Source organism: Trachemys scripta, chromosome 12 (genome assembly GCF_013100865.1).
Source record: "Trachemys scripta elegans isolate TJP31775 chromosome 12, CAS_Tse_1.0, whole genome shotgun sequence".
Taxonomy (NCBI): Eukaryota; Metazoa; Chordata; order Testudines; family Emydidae; genus Trachemys; species Trachemys scripta.
The window spans coordinates 25,780,201-25,806,781 of NC_048309.1; the positions used below are offsets into that span (position 1 = coordinate 25,780,201).

Sequence of the window (26,581 nt, forward strand, 5' to 3'; positions counted from 1 at the left end):
TATGGTTTTGCGCTTGTGGTACTCAGCCATTCAGGTTGGGCAACCAACACCATGTGCGTGATCCTGCCAGGTCATGGGCATTGAGGACTCTGCTTTTGCACAGACTTTTCATGCCTCCTTTCCCAGCCTGTGACAGGGTGGCTGGCCCTTTAAAGGGAGAGCGGGCTTAGCCCACCTGTGACACAGCTGATTCGCTGCCCCAAGTGGAGAGCATGAATTCAGTCATGTGAGAGATGGTGACCTGATTAAACCAGGATGGGAGGGTTAGACAAACAGAGGCGTGTGGACAGCCAGGGGGAGACAGCGAGAAGCTGGAGAAGAGGGAAGGTAGGGGGTGTAGCCTCCAGCAGCTCCGAGAGCAGGAAGAGACAGCCTCTGATGTTGGGGTGAAGAAGGCTCCTCTCCAGGATCAGGAATCTATGTGAATCTGCACAGCCTGGGGGAGAAGGCCTGTGACACCCCTCAGCGGGGAATGATGGTGGAGAACTACAGACAACAGACCCTCAGTTAGGGGGAACTGGGTCCAGCTAGAGTCTGGGTGGAAAAGAGTTTATTTGGGCTCAGCAAAGTAGAAGCCGAGCAGAGGAATTTTGTCTTAAATCTTTTGGACTGTGTGGAATTCTTAAGGGGCCCTGAGCAGAAGGGGAAACTGAGGCAGGATGCAGCAGAGCCACTCCGGGCCACGAGGAGTGCTTAGGAGGCAGCATACCCAGCCACATAGCTTTCCCCTCTCCCCACCTACCCCAATAGACTCTTCTTCCCCTCCGACCCCCACTGAAGCTTGAAGACGCTTCTGTCCATCCTGGCTCAAGCTGCCTACTGCTGCTCTCCTGGTCTGCCCCAATTCGCTACTGGCTGCTACACCCAACCCCCTCTGAAAGCTGGGCCTGGACCCTCAGGGTCCAAGTGGTTCAACAGTTGTGTGAGGGTCTCACAGAGCCAGCCCCAGGTTGGAGGAGGAAAGGAGGGACCCATTTGAAATGATCTAGCTAAGTGACCCAGCACACACAAAGGAGGCAGTGAGTGAGGGACAAAGACGTGAGTAACATTTAAACCTATGTAGGTAGCTTATTGGGCCTTTGTCGTTACAGTTTTAGCTCATAGGGTGGACCTGGCCAGCTTAGCCTTCAAGTGTTTTTGCATAACTCCAGTCTACAGGAGAGGACTGGAATAATTATAATAATTAATGGAGATAACCCATCTCCTAGAACTGGAAGGGACCTTGAAAGGTCATTGAGTCCAGCCCCCTGCCTTCCCTAGCAGGACCAAGTACTAATTTTGCCCCAGATCCCCAAGTGGCCCCCTCAAGGATTGACCTCACAATGCTGGGTTTAGCAGGCCAATGCTCAAACCACTGAGCTATCTCTCCCCCCATGAGAAGGGGGAGGGATAGATCCCTGACTGGCAGGCAGAATGCAGAGGAAAAACTCGGCTGATGCATAAGAACATAGGAACGGCCCTACTGAGTCAGACCAAAGTTCCATCTAGCCCAGTATCCTGTCTTCCGACAGTGGCCAATGCCAAGTGCCCCAGAGGGAATTAACAGAACAGGTAATGATCAAGTGACACCATCCCCTCCCATCCTGGCTAATAGCCATTGATGGACCTATCCTCCATGAACTTATTTAGTTCTTTTTTGAACCCTGTTATAGTCTTGGCCTTCACAACATCCTCTGGCAAGGAGTTTCCCCAGGTTGACTGTGCATTGTGTGAAAAAATACTTCCTTTTGGTTGTTTTAAACCTGCTGCCTATTAATTTCATTTGGTGACCCCTAGTTCTTGTGTTATGAGAAGGAGTAAATAACACTTCCTTATTTACTTTCTCCACACCTCAATCATATCCTCCCTTAGCCGTCTCTTTTCCAAGCTGAAAAGTCCCAGTTTTATTAATCTCTCCTCATACGGCAGCCATTCCATACTCTGAAATCATTTTTGTTGCCCTTTTGTGAACCTTTTCCAATTCCAATATATCTTTTTTGAGATGGGGTGACCACATCTGCATGAAGTATTCAAGATATGAGCATATCATGGATTTATATGCAAGGGACCATTGGTGGGGTTCTAGCAGGAAGGCTGTGGCCCGCATGACATCGACTGCTGGTTGTTAAGGGGACTGTTTAGGGGGTGTGTGCATGAGCCTGACGAGTGGGGATTCAGGGCCTGTCCTGGAGTTTCTGTCAGTTTGACAAATCTGACATTCCCCTTTCCCCTCCCCATCACAGGCTTAGGTGACCTGAAGGAGCTGCTGGTCAGCTGAGCCAGAGACACTCACAGCAGGGTGGCTGAGCTTGGGTGCCCCAGAGACCTCCCCACAGCCAGACGTCTCATGCTGCAGACCTGACCTCCTCCACCCAATGAGTCACCAGACATCCCTCAGAACCAAGGAATCATCTAGCATTTACAGGCCAGTCCAGCCTCCCAGTTAGTCCTCGCCCATCGCCATCCCATGTACCCCAACTTGATTCCCCAGGAACGCTCTCCTGGCCATGCACTGCACTGTCTCCTCCTTCCCAGGACATGTAGCCCAGTTTCTTGCTTGGAAAAATCTGGTTGCCCTATTCCAGCTTGTCTCTGCATCAAGTGTCAGTGCTTGCTAAAAAACTGGGAGGGAAGGTTAAAGTCTCATCCATGCTGTGACTTAGAGACCCATCACCACCACCTGGGCACTTTCATAAGAGTGAGGCCAGCCCACTCCTTCCGAGGGAGGGGCAACGCCTGATCCCAGGGGTCTAGCTCACGGTTAGAGAGACTAGCTCTCTTCAGTCTCCTTCCATCAAGCAAAGGGTGTCCTGGTGATAAAACAGCCAGGACTTGCTCTTGTATCACTTCGTAGCTTTATTCTTAGTCTCTTTCCAGGATATCTAAAAATATCTGAAAAGGAAGAGTGACTCCGGTAAAAAAGAGGCAGCGGCAGGAATAGAAAGGCAGTGCACAGAAATGTTGTTTGCTCAAATTCTCTGCTTAAATTGTAAGCAAACGGTCCTAAGTTGTCATTGCAAATGGCTGAGTGAGCTAATCTACCCCCGAAATGAAAAGGCACAAACCATTGAAATTAAGATGGAGAAGCCCCATCTACACTGACCTGCTGCTGCTATCTGCTGTTGGCAGAAGGGCCCCGATCAGGGCTGAAAATGGTAAACCTTAAAAAGCAATCTCTAAGTGCGACTCAGTGGTATAACCTAGACCAGTTGTGGGCAAATTATGGCCCGCGGGACCATCTTGCCTGGCCCGTAAGCTCCCGGCTGGGGAGGCTAGCCCCTGGCCCCTCCCCTGCTGTCCTCCCTCCCCCGCAGCCTCAGCACTCTGGCCCACTGCCCCTGCCAAGCAGCGCGTTGGCGTGGCTGGCTCCAGCATGGTAAGGGGGCGGGGAGTCCCGGGGGGCAGTCAGGGGACAGAGAGCAGGGAGCAGTTGGATGGGGCGGAGGTTCGGGGGGGGGGGGGCGGTCGGGGGAGGGGGAGGGGGGGGTTGGATAGGCATGGGAGTCCTGGGGGCCTATCAGGGGGCGGGGGTATGGATAAGGGTCAGGGCAGTCAGGGAGCAGGGGGAGTTGGCTATGGGGTGGGGTCCCTAGGCAGCGGTTAGGGGTGGGGGGTCCCGGGAGGGGACGGTCAGGGGACAAGGAGCAGGGGGGTTGGATGGGTCAGAGGTTCTGAGGGGGGCAGTCAGGGGGTGGGACGTGGGAGGGGGCAGATTGGGGGGACAGGCTGTTTGAGGAGGCACAGACTTCCCTACCCAGCCCTCCATACAGTTTTGCAACCCCTCCGGCCAAAAAGTTTGCCCACCCCTGACCTAGACACAGCAGCATTGGCTTGAAGCTGTGCTGGGAATGGTTTCACTTTCACTTCTAGGGGAACAAAGGGCCTTAGAAGTGAAACTATTCCCAAACACCGCTGCAAATGACTGCCAGACATCGGACGGCCTGAAGCGGTGTTGGGAATAGCTTCACTTCAAGGGGACCTTCATAAGAACACAAGATGTGCCATATTGGGTCAGACGAATGGTCCATCTAGCCCAGTAACCTGTCTCTGACACTGGGCAGTGCCTAGGGTTACCATATTTTAATATTCCAAAAAGAGGACACTCCATGGGGCCCCAGCCCCGCCCCAACTCCGCCCCTTCCCCATGAACGCTCCGCTCCCTGCGTCTCCCCCTCCCCTGCTTCCCACAAATCAAATGTTCGTGGGAAGCCTGAAACAGGCAGGCAGGCAGCCAGCAGGTAAGCTAGGGCTGGGGCAGGGGCGGGGGGGGGGGGGGGGGGGGGGGGGGGCGCGAGTAGGTGTGGCCCAGTCCGGCCCCCCTGGCCGAGCGGCTCCCTCCGGCGGCCAGCCCCGGCCAAGAGGCTCTGGCCCTGGCGTCTCCGGCCTGACTCAGCTCGGGCCCTGGGGCGCCGGCTCCAGTTCCGGCCGAGCGCGCCGGCCCGGCCGAGCGGCTCCATCCCACCCTGGCACTGGCAGCTCCGGCCCTAGCAACTCCAGCTCAACTCGGGCCCCGGGGCACCGGCTTGGGCCCCGGGGCACCAGCTCTGGCCCCGGCCCCAGTTGAGTGGCGCCGGCCGGTGGCCAAGCACCCCCAGGCCCGGTCCCAGCTCAGCTCAGGCCCCGGTTCCGGCTGAGCGGCTCCAGCCCGGCCCCGGCCCCGGCGCCGGCCGAGCACGGCCAGACCCAGTGGCTCCAGCCCGGACCCAAGCCCCACGACTCCTCCCTATTTTCCCAGACATGTCCCGCTTTTTGGAATTTCCTCCCGGACGGGGATTTGAGGACCAAAAAGCCAGACATGTCTAGGAAAATCCGGACATATGGTAACCCTAGCAGTGCCAAAGCTTCCGGGGGAGTGGAAGCATGGTTTCTGAGACGCCTTCATTGTGCACCATCCCGACAGAGATCAGCTGATGCATGTAATGACCTTGGGATTCATTAAACAACAAACCAGTGAATGAGAAAGGAATAAAACTTTTAACAGAATAAACTAGAGAGCTTCTGTGGTGAACTGCTGTGCACAGCTACACTCGGTTCTCAACCCCAGCTTCCAGGGCACATCTCTAAATTCCTCTATTCATAATACTGTCCCTTAAGAGGGAGTGTCTCTAAATTATAATCTTCCACAAACATATCTCTACATCTTCCCTTTAAAAAAAAAAACAATTAGCTCTTATATGCATATATATAAACAGCTAATGACTATCTAATAACACAGGCATAAAATTCTCAACCCATCTAGTTCATTTCCATAAATCACTGTGTCAACTACCTAGAGAGGAGAGGTTACCAGCACATCACTCTGGATTGAGTCTTTACCACTCACTTTCCTCAAATACCCCTTTTCCCAGCAGGTTAGCAAATCTCTATGAGTCTTTCAGGATGTTTAATCTCCTTCTCTGATCTTCTCAGTATCAGCCTTTCATTAGAGTCTGAGTTGTTCTCTTACTCTTAGCCTGTTTCTCCTTCCTCCGTTGATGATAAATGATCAGTCAGTTGGGAAATGCCAGAGTCCACATTGACTGTCAATGTTTTGGAACTTTCTGGGATTACTTCAAAAAGAACTTTAAAAAGATCTCACAAAACTAAGTGATTGGGCAACAAAATGGCAAATGAAATTTAATGTGGATAAATGTAAAGTAATGCACATTGGAAAAAATAACCCCAACTATACATACAATATGATGGGGGCTAATTTAGCTACAATGAATCAGGAAAAAGATCTTGGAGTCATTGTGGATAGTTCTCTGAAGACGTCCACGCAGTGTGCAGTGGCGGTCAAAAACGCAAACAGGATGTTAGGAATCATTTAAAAGGGAATAGAGAATAAGACAGAGAATATCTTATTGCCCTTATATAAATCGATGGTATGCCCACATCTTGAATACTGCATACAGATGTGGTCTCCTCATCTCAAAAAAGATATACTGGCACTAGAAAAGGTTCAGAGAAGGGCAACTAAAATGATTAGGGGTTTGGAATGGGTTCCATATGAGGAGAGATTAAAGAGGCTAGGACTCTTCAGCTTGGAAAAGAGGAGACTAAGGGGGGGGGATATGATAGAGGTATATAAAATCATGAGTGATGTGGAGAAAGTAGATAAGGAAAAGTTATTTACTTATTCCCATAATACAAGAACTAGGGGTCACCAAATGAAATTAATAGGCAGCAGGTTTAAAACAAATAAAAGGAAGTTGTTCTTCACACAGCGCACAGTCAACTTGTGGAACTCCTTACCTGAGGAGGTTGTGAAGGCTAGGACTATAACAGCGTTTAAAAGAGAACTGGATAAATTCATGGAGGTTAAGTCTATTAATGGCTATTAGCCAGGATGGGTAAGGAATGGTGTCCCTAGACTCTGTTTGTCAGAGGGTGGAGATGGATGGCAGGAGAGAGATCACTTGATCTATACCTGTTAGGTTCACTCCCTCTGGGGCACCTGGCACTGGCCATTGTCGGTAGACAGGATACTGGGCTAGATGGACCTTTGGTCTGACCCAGTATGGCCATTCTTATGTTCTTATCTACTCTTAGATCCCTTCACTTACTGTCGAAATGTGTCCCCTGGTCTGTCTGGAACACATAAGACCTTGGATGCAGCTGTTCTTTGGCTTCAATAGAGGTATGATTCCTCAGGCACACTCTACCACCTGGGTTAGGAGAGGGGAGGGCCCTTTTGTCAAAATAAAATTTCTGCTTCCACTTCTGATTTTCTTTCATCTTCTGTATGGTTTCATTGTTATGAGATTTCAGCAAGTTATCAGTGACTGGTAAATTAGATCGGATCTTTCTTCCCATTAACAGCTGAGCTGGAGAAAAACCTTTCTCCAGAGGTGTACTTCGGTAAACCAATAAAGCTTTATACAAATCACCCGCACTGTCAAAAGTCTTTTTCATACGGTTCTTTATTGTCTGTATAAACCTTTCCTCAAGTCCATCTGATGGGGGATAATTTGGACTTGATGTTTTGTGATGAAAATTCCAATTTACAACAAATTGCCTAAAATCTGCATTGGAAAACTGCAGCCCATTATCATTAAAGATTTCATCTAGAATTCCATGTCTGGAGAAGATTCCCTTCATGCCGGCTATCACTGACTTACTATTAGTACGGTGCAGTGAGCAAATTGCTGGATACAGAGAATAATAATCTGTGACTATTAACTAATCCTTTAATTGCCAGGTAGATAAGTCAGTGCCAACTTTCTCATAAGGCCTTTGTGGAACTGGATGAGGTCTCAGTGACTCTGCTGGTTGGCATGGCTTGTATTTCAAGCAGGAAAAGCAGTTTCCTACCAAATTAGTAATTGGTGATTGATCCGCAGCCAATACAGCACTTCTCATGCTTGTTGTTTGCACTTAACAATTCATAAATGACCCTTGGGGATCTTCTGTACCATTTCTTTTCGGAGGTTCATTGGAATTACAACCTTACTGCCCTTGAAAATCACCCCATCTATCAGAGCAAGTTCATGTCTGCAGTTCCAATAGTCTCTTATACTTGGACAGCATCTCCTTATTTTTTCAGGCCACCCTTTAACTATCACTTCTTTTAATAGCCCCAATGATTCATCTTTCTCTGTTTCCTCTCTTATTTGTCGCAGTTTCCTGTTAGCTATGGGAACTGACTTTATAATCAGATCTACATAGATTTGCATCTCTGTCTCTAAAGTCTTCTCTGCTTTTGTGGGAGGCACTGCTCTGGAAAGTGCATCTGCAGTGAACATGAATTTACCGGGCATGTAGGTCACAATCAAATCATACTTTTGCAGCTTTATCATCATTCTTTGAATCCTTAAGGTACAGTCATTTAGCGGTTTGCTAAATAACTCTATCAAGGGCTTATGGTCCATTTCAACTTCCGCTGTCTGTCCATAAATATACTGATTGAATCGCTCACAGGCAAACAATATTCCTAAAAGCTCCTTCTCAATCTGTGCATATCTGGTTTCTGCCTCAGTCAGTGATTGGGATGCATATGCCGCTGGTTGCCAACAATCCTCATATGTCTGTAAAATCATGGCACCTAACCCAGACTGTGAAGCATCTACTGAGATTTTAATAGGCCTTTCTGGTGCATAGAACTTCAACACTGGTTCTTGTATCAGTTGTTGTTTTAAACCTTCCCATGATTCCTCCTGTTCTGCACCCCAACACCAGGTGTTTTTATTCTCTAGGAGTTTTCTCAAAGCTGCTGCTTTGGTTGACAGATTAGGTATGAACTTTCCAAGATAATTAACCATTCCCAGGAACTGCTGGACATCTTTCTTCGACTGGGAATGTGGCATCATTTCAATGGCTGAAATCTTCCTCTTATCAAGTTTTACACCTTCATTGGAAATAACATCCCCAACAAAAGTCAGTTCTGTAACCCCAAAAACACATTTCTCCCTGTTTAGTTTGAGGTTTGCAGCTGTAGTTGCATCCAGGACTTCCTGAAGTCCTTTTACATTGAGCCCCAGATGATGATGATGTCATCCATTGAGGTTTTCAACACCATTAATGTGTTCATAGATCATATGTATGGTTTTGTGGTCACCAGCATTTCTGGTGCTGAAGCTATGCTGAAGGGTAAGTGAAAGCAGGGCCAGCTCCAGCATTTTTGCCGCCCCCAAGTGGCCAAAAAACCAAAAAGCCGCGATCAGCGGCACTTCGGCAGCAACTCTACCGCCGCTGCTTCATTCTTCGGCGGCAATTCAGCGGCAGGTCCTTCCCTCCGAGAGGGACTGAGGGACCCACCGCCAAACTGCCGCCGAAGAGTATGTGCGTATGTGCCGCCCCTTTCAGTTGGCCGCCCCAAGCACCTGCTTGCTGCACTGGTGCCTGCAGCCGGCTCTGAGTGTAAGAATGTATATCTTCCAAATGGGATATTAAATGGGCATAGCTTTGAGCTTTCTTCAGTTAATTTTAGGTGCCAAATCCTGAGGCTGCATCCAATTTACTGAAACACAGGTGCTGGAACTTGGGGTGCTGGGAGTCCTGCTGCACCCCTTGGCTTGAAGTGATTTCCATCATACACAGGGTTAACAGTTTGGCTCAATCGCTCTTAGCACCCCCCACTATACAAATTATTCCCGCTCCCTGTACTGAAATATTGTGCATTTGCAAATTGTGCCATAATCTCTTCTCTGGTTGGTAGTTTGAAATGTTCTCTTATTATAGCCTTGTTGAGGTCTCTGGGATCTAAGCATATGCATAGCTGGCCGTTACTTTTCTCCACAATGCCTACCGAGCTCACGCATTCTGTTGGTGCCTCCATTTTTTGTATCACTTGCATTGCTTCCATCCTGGCAAGCTCAATCTTGAGTTTATCACAGAGTGCAAAGGGCACTTTTCTACATGGATGGACAACTAGAGGGACCTCCTTGTTTAGCCGAATTGTATGTTCACCCTGCAAGCAGCCCAACTCTTGAAACAGATCATGATATTCCTGAAAGAGTGCTTCCTAGGCAGGTACAGTACGATCATGTATCATGTGTCACCTCCTTTGGCACAACAAATCGGGAGGGGGGAATAGCTCAGTGGTTTGAGCATTGGCTCTAGGAGATAGGATATCTCCATTAAAAAAAAAAAAAATGTAGTGAGAGCACCCATTTTACCAGACTGAGTTTTTCACACTCAGACAGCCCTAAAACTGGTGTCCCCTCCTTTGGCACGACAATGAACGGGAGCCTGTATGTGGTGTTTTTATGGTTGATACTAGCAATGCACCTCCCCTTCACTGGTATGTTTGTTCCAGAATAACCAGCTACTTTTTTTTTCTGTTGGTCCCTGTTTTGGTCTTATCGTCAGTCTCTCAGACAGAATGTTAACCTGAGCTCCTGTGCCCAGTTTCAGTGGAATTATTGTTCTATTCACTGTCATAGGCAGTATCCAGTCCTTTCATCAGGCTTGCTTGATTTCAGTGTGTTTATGAAGAATTCCTCAACCATGTTGTCTTCAACTGAATGCTTTCTGCATTTGGCATCTGCAGCATTTTGCAAAATGATTATCTCCCCCTCATTTCTGACAGAGTTTCCCAAAGGCAACACTCTATTTGGGGCCACTCTGTGATCCACACCTTCCACATCACCGTTTATACCCAGTCTTCCCCTAGCAGTGGTTTTCATAGCAAGTAGTTCCGCTTTCTGGTTTGACCTATCCTGGCTATAGTCTTTTGTATTTAGTATATGGATAACCCTTCTGGTGAATCCAGCTCTTCAGCTTGTGCTTTCACAGTTTCTAGAGAGCTTTTTCTAAAGTTAAATCTCCTTCACAGAGCAGTCTGCCACAAATGAATGTTTGAAGACCATGAAAGCATGAAGGATCGCTCAGTGATTTGAGCATTGGTCTGCTAAACCCAGCATTGTGAGGTCAATCCTTGCGGGGGCCACTTAGGGATCTGGGACAAAATCAGTACTTGGTCCTGCTAGTAAAGGCAGGGGGCTGGACTCAATGACCTTTCAGGGTCCCTTCCAGCTCTATGAGATAGGTATATCTCCATATATATATTATTATTAAGTAAAATACTGACTAAATCTGAGGAAGATTGCATGCTAAAAAGGAGTGAAACCTTTGAGAGAGACCATTTTTTTGCATGCATGCAAAAAACTGATGACACTATAGAGCAGTATGTCAGGGAATTAAGAAGACTCAGACCTGTGACTTTGGTGAGTTGACAGAGTCTCTGGTCAGAGATAAAATCATTTGTTCCCCCAGGAGCAAGTTGGCCTATGGACTTTGCTCACAATGTTGTGCCCATAACAAACTACCTGGGCAGCTGGCAGCTCTTAGACACCCATTTGTACTCCCAACTCAGGCAGGTAGGTGTTTGCACCCTACTCATTTGTGTGCACAATTTGCTCTGGGCACAACAATTTAATTAAGAGGCTTGGATAAAATATATAAACTCTAACTGCAGGGTGCAGCCAAACTTTCTATCTGTTCTTAAATCATGCTTCCCTCTCACCGGCCCAGTGAGAATAGTCTTGGAAAATGAAAATAGAGTAAAAAACAAACATATTGGCAAAAAGAACGGTATTTTGAAATCTTCAAATTTGTTTCTTATTAAATGAACAAAGCAATAAGAAATGAAAGGCCTGGGAGACATTAGCCTTCAATAAGACATTGCTTTTAAAAGGGATTTTGGGGGAGAATGGGCATTCTGCGTATCCTTCATGTCTGTTCCCAACTCTGGGAGAACAGTCCACAAACAAGTAAGTGCCAAATGAGTTTGCGTTAGGTCAACAGGGTAAAATACTCTTTGATTAAACGAACATAAAGAGATCTTCTGTAACCTTTTAAATCAGTTTATACCCGACGGAGGGCTCATTTACAGGTAAAGTTAATACCTCAGAAACTTTGCCCAATTGATTTGTATGTGAATTAGTGGGTGGGTTTCAGAATCCTTTGTATGTTCATCCTTCAGGCAAGATACTAACCTGAAAATGTTTTTTGGGCATCCCCAGCATGGGTGAGAGATCCCTTGGCACTTAGCACGCATGCTCTTGCTCTCTGTGACGGTAGTGCCACTGAGAGTGTCCAACCCAGATTGTTGCTCTTGGTTGGGTCAGTTTAGGAGAGCGATCGAATGACTGATTCCAGATTGATCATGTTTGGCTTGGCAGTGAAGTTAGAAGCGTAACTTCAGCCTCTTGCTTTGCAATTCAAACACGGCAGGGAGGATGGACTCTGTGTGAGCCATTCGCTGCGGTGCTAGGAACTCTCCAAGCAAACAAACCAGGAACAGGTGGCATGTGGCACTGTCAGCTTTAGTGGGCTTGATCCCCAGCTCCCGGCTGCCCTCCAGATGAGATCCTGAACATCTCCCCTCCTCACACTCCCTGGAGGTAGCTCCTGCAGCACTAGCCTCCAGATGATTTATAACCAATGGAGGGATAGTGAGGCAGGGCAGATAGGGAGAGAAACCTGCATACTCAGAGCACACGTGTTGGGTGAAATTCCAACATCACTACCGTGAGCGGTAGGGCTGGGAACCACCACTGTACCAACCTAAAGTACCTTTGCCATGAGGGAAACTAGGTGTTTTGCTTCTCCATAGACCAGATGTAGCACAGACAGCAGCAGTACAAGCTACCCCTCCACTGCCCGTCAGCTCTCTCCAGCACGTGTGTGGCCCCCATCACCACAGCATCTCACAATATTTAGCTAGCCACGCAACACCCCTGGCAGCCTGAGGCACAGAGAGACTAAGTGACTTGCTCAAGGTCATACAGGAAGTCTGTTGGGGAGCAGGGGCTTGAACCTAGACCTCCTAAATCCTACGTTAGCACTCTAACCACTGGACCACCCTTCCTCTCACTGACCCGGAAGTGGGACCTGCCTTGGCCAGAAGAAGAGTGAGGATGAAAGATAATAATGGGACGTGGGGGGCAGTTAACCAGACCCTCCAGAACCTTGAAGATTGAGCTGGGGCTTCTGTCAAAGTGTCAGATGCAGGGGTGGGAAGGGATGGATTTTATCTGAAGTGATTCACTCATCGTTAGGCCTACGGTGAAACAAGAGGCCTTCTAAGCGGTGGCCCCCTCCCCCTGCCCTCTGCTTTTCTCACCTGGAAGGTCAATAATGAGCCATCCATCCTCTTCCTCCTCCTCAGAGACAAAGGGTTTGGGTTCCTCCAGGCCCTCAGGTGTGCTGCTGTCACTGAAGAAGAGGCTGGTGAGGCGTTGGAACATGGCTGGGGAATGGTTTCCAAGATGAGCTTTGATGGGAAGAGAGAAGAAAAACCCAGCGTCGAGTGCCTGCCTCAGAGCACGGAGATGGATGTTGCTGGTGGGTGCCGGGTGGGAGAGTGACGCTTGAGAGTCCTGTCTGGGTGGACGAGTCCTTCTGAAGGGCAGAAACCCCTTCCTTCCTAGTGAAAACTTAGCTGAGTCGAGTTATGTATAGTGCAATCATGAGGTTCTTCACTTGGCTTCAGTGCAAAGGCCTGCGAAGAAAGGAGAAATTCATTCATGCCCTGTGGAAAGCCAGAGCTTCCTGCATCACGAGGGATTCAGATGGGCTGCAGGGAGGAGGGAGAGGAAACCCTGATCTGGATCTCAAGGACAAGTCGCTGCAACCATTCACTTTTTATAGGGTACTGTGTGCTGGGGAAAGCACAGCCCCTCAGGGCTGGCGGCTGCAGCCCGTTGATCTCTGACAGTGTCACTCTTACCACCCAGACACCTCCTGTAATGCTGAGTTCATTCAGCATTTTCTTTCCCCTCCCGGTGCCTCAGGCAATGACCTTCCCCTCACCCCCTTTTGCTTTTATTCATTTTGACCTGTTTTCCTCAAGAGCAAACAAACCAGCCTAGCGCTGGCACTCGCACAGAGTTTGCAAAGTGCAGGCTAGGTCTCCGGCACTAAATAAGGAATAAGAGATGAGCAGACTGTATGTCAGGAGACCTAGGTTCTAGTACTTGTTATGCCACTGACCTACTGTGTGACCTCGGGCAAGTCACTTTCCCTTGCTGTGCCTCAGTTTCCCCTCTGTAAAATGGGGATGTTGACACTTCCCCATCTGTGAAAAGTGTTGTGAGATCGAGGGGTGAAAACTATGATATTGTGCCAAATATTATTATTATGAAAAGCTAGGGATGGGCTAAGGGGCTGGACTGGATAAACACTCAAGCGTTCAGATGGTCACACGGAGCACATGATGCACTCATGACTGTAGAGCTGGGCAGGAAAATGCATGAGAATAGACTTTCCCGGTTATGTCAGTGCTGCTTCCTCTGGTCAGAAGCAGGAAGCCAAAAGGCATTGAAAATGACCAGGCCACCCTCTATCCCTTTCCCCCACGGTGAGTTAACTAAACAAGGATTAAGGTTTGGTTCACAGCTATTGGGATGGGTAGTCACCCCTTGAGTCACAGGCATCCTCGTGTCTTCCCACCGTGTGCTCCTACTTGGGTGAGAGTTGGAGGTGTTGGAGGGAGGGGGTCCAATAAATCTTAATTACAGTGGTGGAAATTAGACCCTGAGCCAGGTTCGGATCTTCATCCCCCTGGCATAAATCTGGAGCCTGTTGATTTCAATGGAGTTACTCCAGATTTACACAGCAGAATCTGGGGCAGCAGATGAAAAGCTGGAAAGGGATTTGAAAGGGCATAATGGCATGATCCTATCAGGAAGCTGATTAGAATTTAGGTCTTAGGGTTTGATCAACAGAATTCACCCCTTATCAAGAGGAAACAGATGAGACACTAAATATATACACCCGGAAAAAGCAGGCATCTGCTGACAGCCAACTCCTGGCCTGTAAGTCTCAGCCGGCAGGATTGTTAAACTGGCTGAATGTCTCTTTTGCAGACAGAGAAGTAGCTTCACACAAGAGAATAATAAATAGCAATTACAAATAGCCATGTTCTCCCCATTTTTCACTGAAATGTGTTGAGTCAGTCCACTAGTTCTCTCCAGCTCTAATAAATACTTAGACCTCAAAGCACTTTGCAAAGCTGCGTATCATCATCCCCATTTCACAGCTGGGGAAACTGAGGCACAGAGCAACTAAGTGACAAAAGTGAGAACAGACTTCCCAATTCCCAGTCCATTGCTCTCTCCGCTGGGCAAGGCTGCTGCCCGGGAACTAACAACCTCTATCAATGGCTGTGCTAAGGGATGAAGGGCCCTGTGGTTGGATGGGGTGGGTTTTAATTTAATATTTATCTTCTCTGAGAACAATGAGTAATGAAAGATTGCAGGAAAAGTGCTTCATTGCGCCGTGCCCTCAAAGCAGCCCTTTCCCTGCTGGAGTGCAGAAGAGATGACATAGCCACTTATCTGACCACCCTCTCGGCCAGATTTTGCAGGCTCATATAAATTGGACCCACATCCAAGCCACCCTGGGCTTGGAAAGAAAATGAACCGAAGGGGTTTTGCAGAATCAAAAGCACATGCGTGCTGGCCCATCTCCATTGCATTTGCATTCGTACCTTGGGCAGGAAGGAACAGTGTGGAAGAGAAAGCTGCCTCATTCAACAACCAGGGGGAGAGGGGTAGATGGGCCAAGGAGCTGGGGGAGGGGGGAGACTGAATACAGGCTGGCAGGGCTGAGAGAGAATCTGGGGTGGGAGGGAGACTAGGACTGGGAGTCAGACGAGAAGGCTGGGCAAGGAGACCAGGACTGGGAGCTGGGGAGATCAAAGAGAGAGCTTGGGGTGGGGTGGAGACCAAGACCGGATAAGGATCCAGGGGAAAGAGTCAGACTGCCTGGCAAGGAGACTAGGACTGAGGAACCTGTGGGGTGGAGGAAGAAGGAGATGAGACAGATCTGCTGATGAGCTGAGGCACAGGGGGAGAAATGGGAGTGGCTGGGCAAAGAGGCTGGGAGGAGGCACACTGAGATTGGATAGGGAGACTGGGACTGGGACCGGGACCCAGGGGAGGTGGAGAACATGGGGTGTGGGGAAAGAGACTGGAGGCCAGAGGAGGGAAAAATCTAGATTGGACAAGGAAGCAAGAAGGAAGGAACTGGGGGCAAGGCGGGAATGAGAATGGTTGGGCAAAGAGCCTGGGCTTGGGGGCAGGGACTGGGAAGGAGAGCCCAGAGTGGTGGGACTAGAACATGCTGGACAAGACCAGGACTGAGATGAAAAGTCTGAGGAGTGGAGACTGGGACTGGAAAAGAGAGGAGAATGAGAGTGGGACAAGGAGCCTAGGGTGAGGAGACACAAGACAGGGACTGCTAGGAGGGGATAGGGCAGAAGGGGTCAAGCTTCAGGGAGGGTACAAACAGACAGAAGTGTTCTGTGCCCACTAGAGCACACTCCCCTCCAGAGCCTGGGCTGGAACCCAAGAAATGAGTCTCACCCCTTCCTCTGCTGACAGCAAATATCTGTGAAAGCCCCTGGCAAAGTGTCCTATCCCCCCTCTAGTGCTACTCCATATAAAGGATAACAACCTACTACTGCTACCATTTGCTCAAGTGGCAGAGGTCTGTGTGGTGAATCTAAAGGTTCCAATGTGGCTGATGACCCATCTGGGTGTCAATGTGATGCCACAAGGTGGACTTTCTGATTTTTCAGTTTGCTTTTTTAAACACCTAGGAAATGACATACACGCACTCACATACAAAGTAGTTAAAAGAATATTATTAAGGCTGCAAAGTCAAGTACTCAGAAGTCAGGGTAGCTGGCCCTTTAAAAGGCAATGGGTCTCATGCCCACCTGTAACACCGCCAACTCTCCTCCCCAGGTAGGGAAAATTAACCAAGTCATGTGACCTTTGGGTCACCACACTGGATCAGGCCTCTGGTGGATAAGGAAGAAGCCTGGGCTAGCAGATGGCTATAGAGAGAAGAAGGTTTCCGTGGATGATGAGGAGTTGCTGCTGGTGAGCAGGAAGACAGACCCTTGGGAAGGAGAGGCTTTGCCTAGCTAGATACTAGGTGAGGACTCTTCATTTTGAGCTTATTTTGTGTTTGTGAGTCTTTGCTACTTGTGTAGGGCCAGGGGGAGCTGGATTAGAGGAAGATAGAGAGGCCAGCTGGAAGAAGCTGACCTGAAGCAGAGCACAGCCTCAGTAGAGGGCTGTGGGCTTCCTTGACTGGGAAAGGACCCCAGAAGGGAAACACTTTTTGTTTTTATACCTCTGGCCTGTGTGGAGTATTTGAGGAGGTCTGAGTGAAGGGAAACTAAGGCAGGGGAGTTGCAGCACCTTCCCAGGCTATGAGGGGTGACAGGAAATGCATAGGCAATGCCTGGCATTTCCTAGTTACTGCAATCTTGGCTGTGCAACTTTAATAATGCCTTTGTAGTGTGGTTTTGTGTATATAATTAGAATTATGTACAGCAGTGCAGTAAGAAGAAAATAACCCAACAAAAAGCACATGGGCTAGTTTGTTACAATGATGTTATGGTCCAGATCTGCGATGACCTTGGTGTGTAATACAAACCTTGTGATACATGTTCTTCCCAAATCAATAAACTGTGTAGCAGAGTAGAGCAGAGACTTGGCTATGCTATAAACAACTGAGAAAAGATCTGGCTCCTCTGGCAGTGTAAAGGGCCGGTTAATGTGTCCCAGGTGGCTGGGCAAGAACTCCCCCAGCACTGGACTGCCATAAGCCACCCCATTATGCCCCTGTTCCGAGCCCTGGGATATTGTCTATGATGGTAGTGCCTTGAGACCAGCCATGGTCAATGCCCCATTGTACTAGGACAAACAAAGTAGTCCCGTCCCTGCCCCCAAGCAGCTTATTTAAATAAACAAGATGAAGGAGGTAGGGGAAAAGGTCTAATGCACAAGCAGAGAGAACTGAGTGATGGTTTCTGAATGTCCTGATAGTCCCACAAGTTCTATCCTGGCGGTTTGGTATTTTGCATATGATGGCTTTAGGAGGAGACAAACTGAACGGAAAGACAAAAGAAGGTGAGAGACCAGCTTAGGAAGGGACTCAGCCAGGCCCGTAATGCTCCAGGGACTCTGGGATGCACTGCGGTCTATAGGCAGCTCAAGGACTGCGATAAGTTAAACAGCTGGGGCGACTCTCCTCTATATCAGGGGCCATTTGAATCCTTTGAACACCACAGAGTTCAGAGGGTGCAAAGACGACTTAATGCCACCATTCCCTCGCCTCTTCCTCATGGCTGCATCTCCTGGGGGCACCGCACAGAACTGGCTCCTTCAGAACAACCTCTGACAACTCCATTACGTTAAAGGGGAGAGAAGGTCAAATAAAATATTTGTCCGAATGGTCAAATAAACAGAGTTACACTCCAGGGCTGAATACTTGAGTGTCTCTCTTTCTAGATTTGGGAGGAAGCATTGTCTAGTGATTAGAGCATAGTGTTCAGAGCCAGGCAATCATTGTTCAGTTCCTGCCTCTAGCCCAGGGCAGGCATTTCACCATGTTATGGCTTGTTACCATCCCAATTTTACTGATGGGGGGGGGGGGGGGGGGAAGTAATTCTCTAATTCAGAGTGGGACTGGGGGCAGGGTTGAACTTCATTATTGTCAATAAAGATCTGGAAGACCTACAGAACGGTGGTGTGACATATTAATGGAAAAATATATTCAGATGAGACCAAAAAAAAACAGGGATTAAAACCACATCAAGGGCTAGATTTGGGGGAATTGAACTTGCATGCACAAGACACAGTTTTGCATGCATATGTTTGTGCAAGTGAGGATTCTAGTTTGAGAGGGTGGCTGTCATAGGGTGAGCTGCCCCTCAAAAGGAGTTGGACCTCTTGTGTCTGGTTTTCCCTGAATCCTGCATAGGAGTGGGGTCATGTGGCTGGGTCTGATGATTGGGCTGGATGCAATTCTTGCTATTAAAAATGCTGCCTGGTCTCTCTCTCTCTCTCCCCCTCCTCCCCCCATTCCTATGGGGAGAAACCTGAGAGCAGAACACGAGGGGGGCTTAGCCAGGAAGGATCTGGGGCAGACTTAGGGAAGTATGGGAAGAAGGCCTGAAGTAAAGGCCAAAGAGGCCCCACCTAAGCAGTGTGGAAAGCAGGCCTGAGGGGACAGAGATGGGGATGGAAGACCTTAAAGTAGATGGCTGTTCCCTTATTTAGGGCCTTAGAGCTGGAGCCTGGGGTAGAGGGGGAGACCAGACTCTCCTGCACCTTCAGTTGTGCCTCCTGGAGAGGTGAGTAGACAATGCTGGCCAAGGGTGGTGGAGGCTAGGGAGAAGGCTGTGAGGGACCCCTGCCTGAAGAGTGACTTATTGGAGCGTCTCATCCAGGGCTGAGGGGCTGTTCAGGCAGGGGAGAGGGCTAGAAGGACTCTTGAGCCCTGAAGCAGGAATGGTGGCCCAGCCCTGAGGTATGGGGAGTCCTCGCATTGAGGGGCCAAGGACTAAACCAGTGGCACTCAGGCAAAGGCCATTTGGGTGTGAAGAGGGCCAGACAGACCACTGAGGCCATGACAGCAAGTGACAGAACTTGTATCTATGCCTTGTGTGGACTCTCTATTCCCCCCCTATCCCTGAGAAGGGGAGCTTATGAAGTAACCAGAGATCCAAGTGCACCAACCGACCCATTCTGCCAAGGGAGATGGTGGACCTGAAGGGAAGGGGGGACTGGAAGCAGGTGAAGGTGAAGCACTGGCCCTTATCCCTTCTGAGGCAGAATGACCTGAAAGCTGCTAACACTAAGGTCTGGGGGACAGAAGTGGTAGCTGGTTTATGTAACCAGCCAGCCCACAACAGCTTTGTGTAACATGCTGGCCTGACCATGTCCCTGTCCCTTGCTAGTGTCTGGCCCCAGAACTTATTACTTACAGCCTGCCCTGCCTGCGAAGGAGCCCTTCAGAGCCTCTTCCTGAGCACGTGCAGCCAGAGTTGGGGCTGCAAGAGTAACTGGGCAGCAGCTCAGCGCTTTTCTCGTTCCTCACGAGCTCTCCTGGATCATTAAACCCCAGGTGAGCTGTCCCTTCACCTGAGCAACCTTCACTATAACTGCATTGCCTCTCCTCTTAAGCAGCCTGACCCAAAGACCATTGGGAGATGTCCATTGACCTTCATGGGCTCTGGATCAGGTCCATAATGAAGTTCAGTGAACAGTGGCTCTCATACAAGCTGGCTTTCTAGCTCAAATGGTAGGGGCTGGAGCATGTGGTGCTAAGGTTCTGTATTTAAGGCTCACTAACAATGGCGTATCTGTGGCCATGGTTTGTTATATTTGTACATTTATGGCTCTTTTTTAATGGTACCGACCTGGACTAAGCTATTGCAGGGTGCAGTGCTGTCTTAGAGGTGGGTTGACACTTGAAACCACCGAGCATGCAGTAAGTACCAGTAAGGCCCTGGCTAGTCTGAGATGAGCTAGAAGCTAGACGCACCAAGATCCCAGGATTCTGCAATGCCTGGTGCAGCAGGCTGGAAATTCTGCAGCACTTCATCTAAATACTTACAAACAGAGGCTTAATGAACTAAACATGGAAATGAATAGGGCAGGACCTCTTGTGTTAGTAAATGCAATTTGTTTTAGAATAGCCCCATCTCTCCTAAAAAATCCACATTAGATTTTTTTAAACAGACTTCTAGGTCATTGTGGTGAATCTGGCTGGCTGGCTGCAGGCTCAGAAAGATAATACTGCACCAGTTACGCTCAATTCATGCTTTCAAGGCTTTCTTCTCAACTGTGAGGGCTAGAAGTATAACAAAGCTGAGATCCTGAAGCACAGCTCTCTGGAAATGCTATGGCCACAGAACCTCAGGCCGAGTCCCAGGTATAGAACCACGTATGTACACCTCTCCCAGGTATGGTAAATCAAGTACCATAGGGTACAGCAGACTACCTGACCAGTGATATCCCTGTTAGAGATCTTTTAATAGAACTTACTCCAATCATATACCATAGTGCTCCATGTGGCTGGTTCGCCCAAGCACCTGTGTAACTGGGCTGGCATACGAGCTATTCTCTGAAGCTCCTGCAGGCTTCCCCATAGCTGCGCTCAGTAGTCTTTTCTTTGCTGGGAAAGTCACCCATTGACCATGGGTATAGCTGAATAGGATTTAAGTGCCCAGAATCCACCTCATTCCAGGAATCCATACTCCTGGACCTTTGGCACTGTAATTGGATGCTACTGAGCTAAGAGGTGTTTCAATATATGATACCAAACTGGGAGGGATTGCAACTGCTTTGGAGGACCGGGTCATAATTCAAAATGATCTGGACAAATTGGAGAAATGGGCTGAGGTAAACAGGATGAAGTTTAACAAAGACAAATGCAAAGTGCTCCACCTAGGAAGGAAAAATCAGTTTCACACATACAGAATGGGAAGAGACTGTCTAGGAAGGAGTACGGCAGAAAGGGATCTAGGGGTTATAGTGGACCACAAGCTAAATATGAGTCAACAGTGTGATGCTGTTGCAAAAAAAGCAAACATGATTCTGGGATGTATTAACAGGTGTGTTGTGAGCAAGACACGAGAAGTCATTCTTCCGCTCTACTCTGCTCTGGTTAGGCCTCAGCTGGAGTATTGTGTCCAGTTCTGGGCACCGCATTTTAAAAAAGATGTGGAGAAATTGGAGCGGGTCCAGAGAAGAGCAACAAGAATGATTAAATGTCTTGAGAACATGACCTATGAAAGAAGGCTGAAAGAATTGGGTTTGTTTAGTTCGGAAAAGAGAAGACTGAGAGGGGACATGATAGCAGTTTTCAGGTATTTAAAAGGGTGTCATAAGGAGGAGGGGGAGAACTTGTTCACCTTAGCCTCTAAGGATAGAACCAGAAGCAATGGGTTTAAACTGCAGCAAGGGAGGTCTAGGTTGGACATTAGGAAAAAGTTCCTAACTGTCAGGGTGGTTAAACACTGGAATAAATTGCCTAGGGAGGTTGTGGAATCTCCATCTCTGGAGATATTTAAGAGTAGGTTAGATAAATGTCTATCAGGGATGGTCTAGACAGTATTTGGTCCTGCCATGCGGGCAGGGGACTGGACTCGATGACCTCTTGAGGTCCCTTCCAGTCCTAGAATCTATGAATCTATGAATATGAATCTATGAATAAGGGCCATCTGTTTTTTTTTGTTGTTGTTGTTGTTTTTTTTTTTCCTCTTGTATTCTGCAGAAAGTGACCAGTCCACTAGCAAGATGCAGGAAGGGTGTTCTGAGTCTGATGTGCTTCAAGCCTTGAAATGAAGTGGGGCAGATCCTGGGCCTGGCTGAGACGTTGTTCAATCTCCAGGAAAACTTAATGCAGCCTAAAGGCTGCTCTAAATTATGCCAGCAAGGATAGTCCCCTAGGGACGACTGCGCTGGCTGGGGAATTGCTGGAGTGCAAGATTCTCTGGCCACACCAGCACACTAATCTATGCTTGGGTTCAGGATTGGGTGGCTGCATCAGCTTTATACCACCACGGATTCCCATAGGTCAAGAGAAGGGATGCAGATGATACAAAACTATTCAAGATAGTTAAGTCCCAAGCAGACTGCGAAGAGCTACAAAAGGATCTCACAAAACTGGGTGACTGGGCAACAAAATAGCAGATGAAATTCAATATTGAGAAATGCAAAATAATGCACATGGGAAAACATCATCCCAACTATACATATAAAATGATGGGGTCTAAATTGTCTGTTACCACTCAAGAAAGAGACCTTGGAGTTACTGAGTGGATGTTTTCAGAGAACTACCCACAATGTGCAGTGGCAGTCAAAAAAGCAAACAGAATGTTGGGAATCATTAAGAAAGGGATAGATAATAAGACTGAAAATATCATATTGCCTCTATATAAATCCATGGTACGCCCACACCTTGAATACTGCGTGCATATGTGGTCACCCCATCTAAAAGAGATGTATTGAAATTGGAAAAGATCCAGAAAATGATTAGGGATATGGAATGGCTGCTGTATGAGGAAAGATTAATAAGACTGGGACTTTTCAGCTTGGAAAAGAGAGAGAAGTCTATAAAATCATGATTGTTGTGGAGAAAGTAAACAAGGAAATGTTGTTTACTCCTTCTCATAATGCAAGAACTAGGGGTCACCAAATGAAATTAATAGGCAGCAAGTTTAAAACAACCAAAAGGACGTTTTTTGTTTTTTTTCACACAATGCACAGTCAACCTGTGGAACTCCTTGCCAGAGGATGTTGTGAAGGCCAAGACTATAACAGGGTTCAAAAAAGATAGGTCCATCAATGGATAGCCAGGATGGGCAGGGATGGTGTTCCTAGCCTCTGTTGGCCAGAAGCTGGGAATGGGTGACAGGGCATGGATCACTTGATGATTACCTGTTCTGTTCATTCCTCTGGGGCACCTGGCATTGGCCACTGTTGGAAGACCGGATACTGGGCTAGATGGACCTTTGGTCTGACCCAGTGTGGTTGTTCTTATGAAGGCCCAGCTGTCTGGTTAGGGCCACTTTCCATCCCTTCTATGTGTCCAGAGGGGATGGAGCCATGGGCTAGGATTTAGCCCACTGCACTCTGCTTCCTCTTATCTGCTGCAAAGGCCTACTGTGCCCTGGTAGTACCAATCTCCAGTGCAGATGTAATTGCTCTGGGGGAGCCAGTTACAATATGGTTTCTCTGGTTATGACATGGTTCCACTTTAGAGTATAGATTGGTCCTTAATTCTGCCCTGACCCCTGCCATAGGCTCTGGGCTGCATTCCTTGGGATGTCTGGCATCCTTCTTTGTGGGCATTTTGTCTATAAACTCATTATGGGTGTAAAGCCACCTGACACTTCGCTGGTGGAGCATGTTTTGTGTCAACAAACATTGACGATCAGCCTTCGGCAAAGCTAGGGCTTTAAACCTCGGCCTATTTAAAAACGTGATCGACACCTCACCGCTCACACTTAACACAGAGGAAAAGAAAACACTGCAGAGGCACAATATGGTCATGTGAACCACCTGAACTGCTGACCATGGAGCACTTGCTCCCTGGTGCTGCAGTGAAGCTGAACTTTTTTGCATTCAACTATTTTTAAAAAGCATTCAGGAAGCTTTCTATTCACTGGCTATGAATGCCCTTCAGGTCGGGGCACTGCTTAAGCACAGTCTAGGTAACTAGCACAACGGAGCACTTTAATGACTTGCTCCATTGTTTATGAAAGGCTGGAGAACACTGTGTAACTGGCAGCATCAAAGCTAATCAATCTGGCGTGTAAACACCTTGATGGGAACTGCTATGCAGGCGATGTGGAGAGGACACAAGAGATGGATGAAAGTCAGCTTTCAATTAGAAAAAAGTTGTGCATGCAGTCTTCCAGAATTTGATAAACAGGGGTGTTGTAGAGCTAGGGAAGAGGGAGGGGCACATCACTCCGGTAACAATGCCATTCTCCCTATAAGAAGAGGGCCCTCTGCTCTCCTCTACAGAGCTGCTGGTATCTCCAACCATCACCAGCTTTATTCTACATGTTTGGTCTACCTTAGTTCCTGATCTCCATACACATGCACTCAAGCTGTCCCTGTTAGTTCCTGTAGCAGCCCTCTCTGCATGTTACAAACCATTAGAGCGTCTCATTTAAATTGTGGAGTCCCTCCATGTACTGGGAGGAGGAGAATCCATATAACATTCCTCGCATGGAGCTCTATCCAGAATAGGCCCACTGACATTTATGGGATTACTCCCATGAGCTCATGCTGCAGGATCAGCCCAAGTATTAGCGCTCTACGAGTTTACTCTTCAAACGCAGACCGTACAGCCCTTCAGAAGTGTGCATCTACCAATCCTATAAGAGGGGATTGTGAGGCCTAGACACAAAGTGCCAACTCAGATTCGTACAGAGACTTGGCGCTAGAGAACCTAGCTCTCAGTCCCAGGCCAATGGAAGAACCACTATCTCACTCTGGCAGCCGTTCAGAAATACTCTTGCTGCCTTCGTAGGGTTTCCATGGAACAATGGCAAGATTCAGCCCTAAGAGAGACACATTTTCATTTACAATGAGCCATCTCCTGCCTCTTAAACCCTTTGGGCCAGTGTCTGCTGGTGCTTTATATGAACGTGAGGGGTCATAATGAATGCCCAGAGAGTGCAGCACTGTGAGGGAAGCAATCCTAACGATAACATACAGAGGCACATGGCATCGATAGGTGAACTGGGCAGGGGCTCGAGGGAGAGCAGACGAAGGATGGTTCAGCAGTTAACGCATTGGTCCATGAGTCAGGAGAGCTGAGTTCTGTGCAACCTTGGGCAAGTCACTTAGTGCTGAGTCCTCCAAAGGGGGTGAGATTCTGGGGGAGCAGCTCAACTGTTGAATGTTAAGACACACTTTGGGCCTGATTTGCAGAGGTTCTCAGCACCTTTAGCTCCCACTGACTTCAAGCGGAGTCGTGGGTGCTCCACCACTCTGCAAACCACCTCCAGGGGGGCACAGGCTGAGCACTCAGGAACTCAGATGCCCCAAATCAATGGCCACTTTTGAAAATATTGGCATCTCTTTCCCTCTTCCCCCTCCCCCCCATATTCCCATCTGTAAAAGGGTGTGTGTGGGGGGGAGAAGTGACCTCCCTCTCAAGGGTGAAATCTGCCCCAGAACATGCCTCAACATGGGGAAGGGGGGGTAAGCAGTGCCTCGTTGCTCGTATGGGCCCACTGCCCTGGGGTGAATCCTCCCCAGCCCCCCATGTCTGAAGCTGGATGTCATTAGAGAACTGCAGAGCATTGTTCTGGAGCAGAAGTGACCGAGTTGTTGACGGCTCAGATCAGCAATGAGGGGGCTAGGAGGAAAGGATGTTGGTGAGTGAAATGACTCTTCCCTGTGCCTGAGTCTCTTTAAAACCTACTCAATCCAAGCCTTTGACAATTGCTTGCAATGAGCCCAGCTGGGCCCTTATTAAGGGCAGTGAAGGATTTTAAGCCCCTAGTCCAGTCAGCAACTCCCTCTTGACACCATCACTTAGTGACCCTGGAAAAGGCGATGGCGGGAGGAGCTGTGTTCGTGCCACGGTGTGGACTGAGCTGCAAGCAGCAAACATGGGCAGAGCAGTTGGCACCTGTCTGAAGCACAGAGCTCCTCTGAAGGGTATAGGGAGGGTTGGAATAAGATTTGTGGTTCACACTATATAGAGGCCTTGGCTTCCCACTTCCTGAGCAGAGTGGGATGCAGCTGAACGTGGCTCTCCCACAGGGCTTGTCCTGGCTGAGGGAGAAGGGGAAGCCATTTCTATGAGAGGCAAGGAACTGACACATTCTGACCTGATGAAGAGGACAGAGGCTGTTCGTGGTGGGCTCCTGTGGACTTCAGAGCTGGCACATAACCAGCCCTTGAAAGGGAGCATGCCAAGCTGCTCAGGCTGGAAATAAGACCAACCGGTTGCATTTTGGCTTGTGAGGCCTCCACTCTTCTAAGCGGACTAGACTGACGCTGGACATCTATGAATCCAGCTTGTTCATGAGACTGGCTCTTTCCAGCCAGAGTGGTGGAGAAATCCAGCACCCTTTGCCTGTTCTTATAGGGTCTCCCCATAGTGGTTCTGCAGTGTGAACATTGGCATGTGGGGGAGTGCGTCTAGAGCACGGCCTCTGATTATACCTCAGTGCCCTCATACTGGCCCCAGAAAGTCAATGGGCAAAGGGTCAGGCGCCAAAAGAGACTTAACAAGGGGTCTCTTCCCTTCTTGGGACAGGCCTGTAGCACTCCTGCTTCCAGTCAGGAGATCAGAGGGGCAGCTGCCAGCCCCATGGTGGGACACAGGCAGGTCCAAGCAGCCCAGCCACGGTATTTTAGTAAGTTGCAGATGTAGGAGGCAGGGAAAATAAAGCTTGTAAGCTTCTCCCTGGACTCTTGTTTTGTGACAGGGCCCTGGCCAATACCAACCAGGCCTCTGGGTGGCTGGGGCATAAATTCTCCCCCCTTCAGGACAGACCCCAGCTCCCTGAAGCCTAGGTGGTCCAGGGAGACCCCGTGCCCCCAGAGATGATGTGGCAACCTGCCCATCCCACCAACCCATCAGATGGCTTGTGAGTAGGAGCCAAAACAGGGGTGTGGCCAGGGGTGTGCCTAGGATGCCAGATTGCTTTAATCCAACCCTGCCTTAGGGCTTGTTTACACATACACAGTGCAGCGGCGCTTGGTGACGACTCTATCTAATGCTTCTCCCATCGGTGTAGGTGGTCCACCTCCCTGAGCGGCGATAGCTATGTCAATGGGCAGTGCACACCTGGCGATATACTGCTGCCTACATCGGGAGTTCAGTCGGTATAGCTGTGTCC

General features: G+C 48.7%; 1 protein-coding gene across 4 annotated transcripts in view; it reads right to left on the reverse strand.

The window, feature by feature from the left end:
• The window catches only part of TP53INP2 (tumor protein p53 inducible nuclear protein 2), a 59,830-nt gene that overhangs the window by 17,256 nt on the left and 15,993 nt on the right, over positions 1-26,581 (reverse strand). For all 4 annotated transcript variants that reach the window (XR_004647812.1, XM_034787095.1, XM_034787096.1 and 1 more), the window contains exon 2: positions 12,527-12,904. Coding sequence is in view for 3 of the 4 variants with exons in the window: in XM_034787095.1 (XP_034642986.1) it covers positions 12,527-12,650 (124 nt within the window). In the remaining variant the exon portion in view is untranslated. The remainder of the gene's footprint in view (positions 1-12,526; positions 12,905-26,581) is intronic.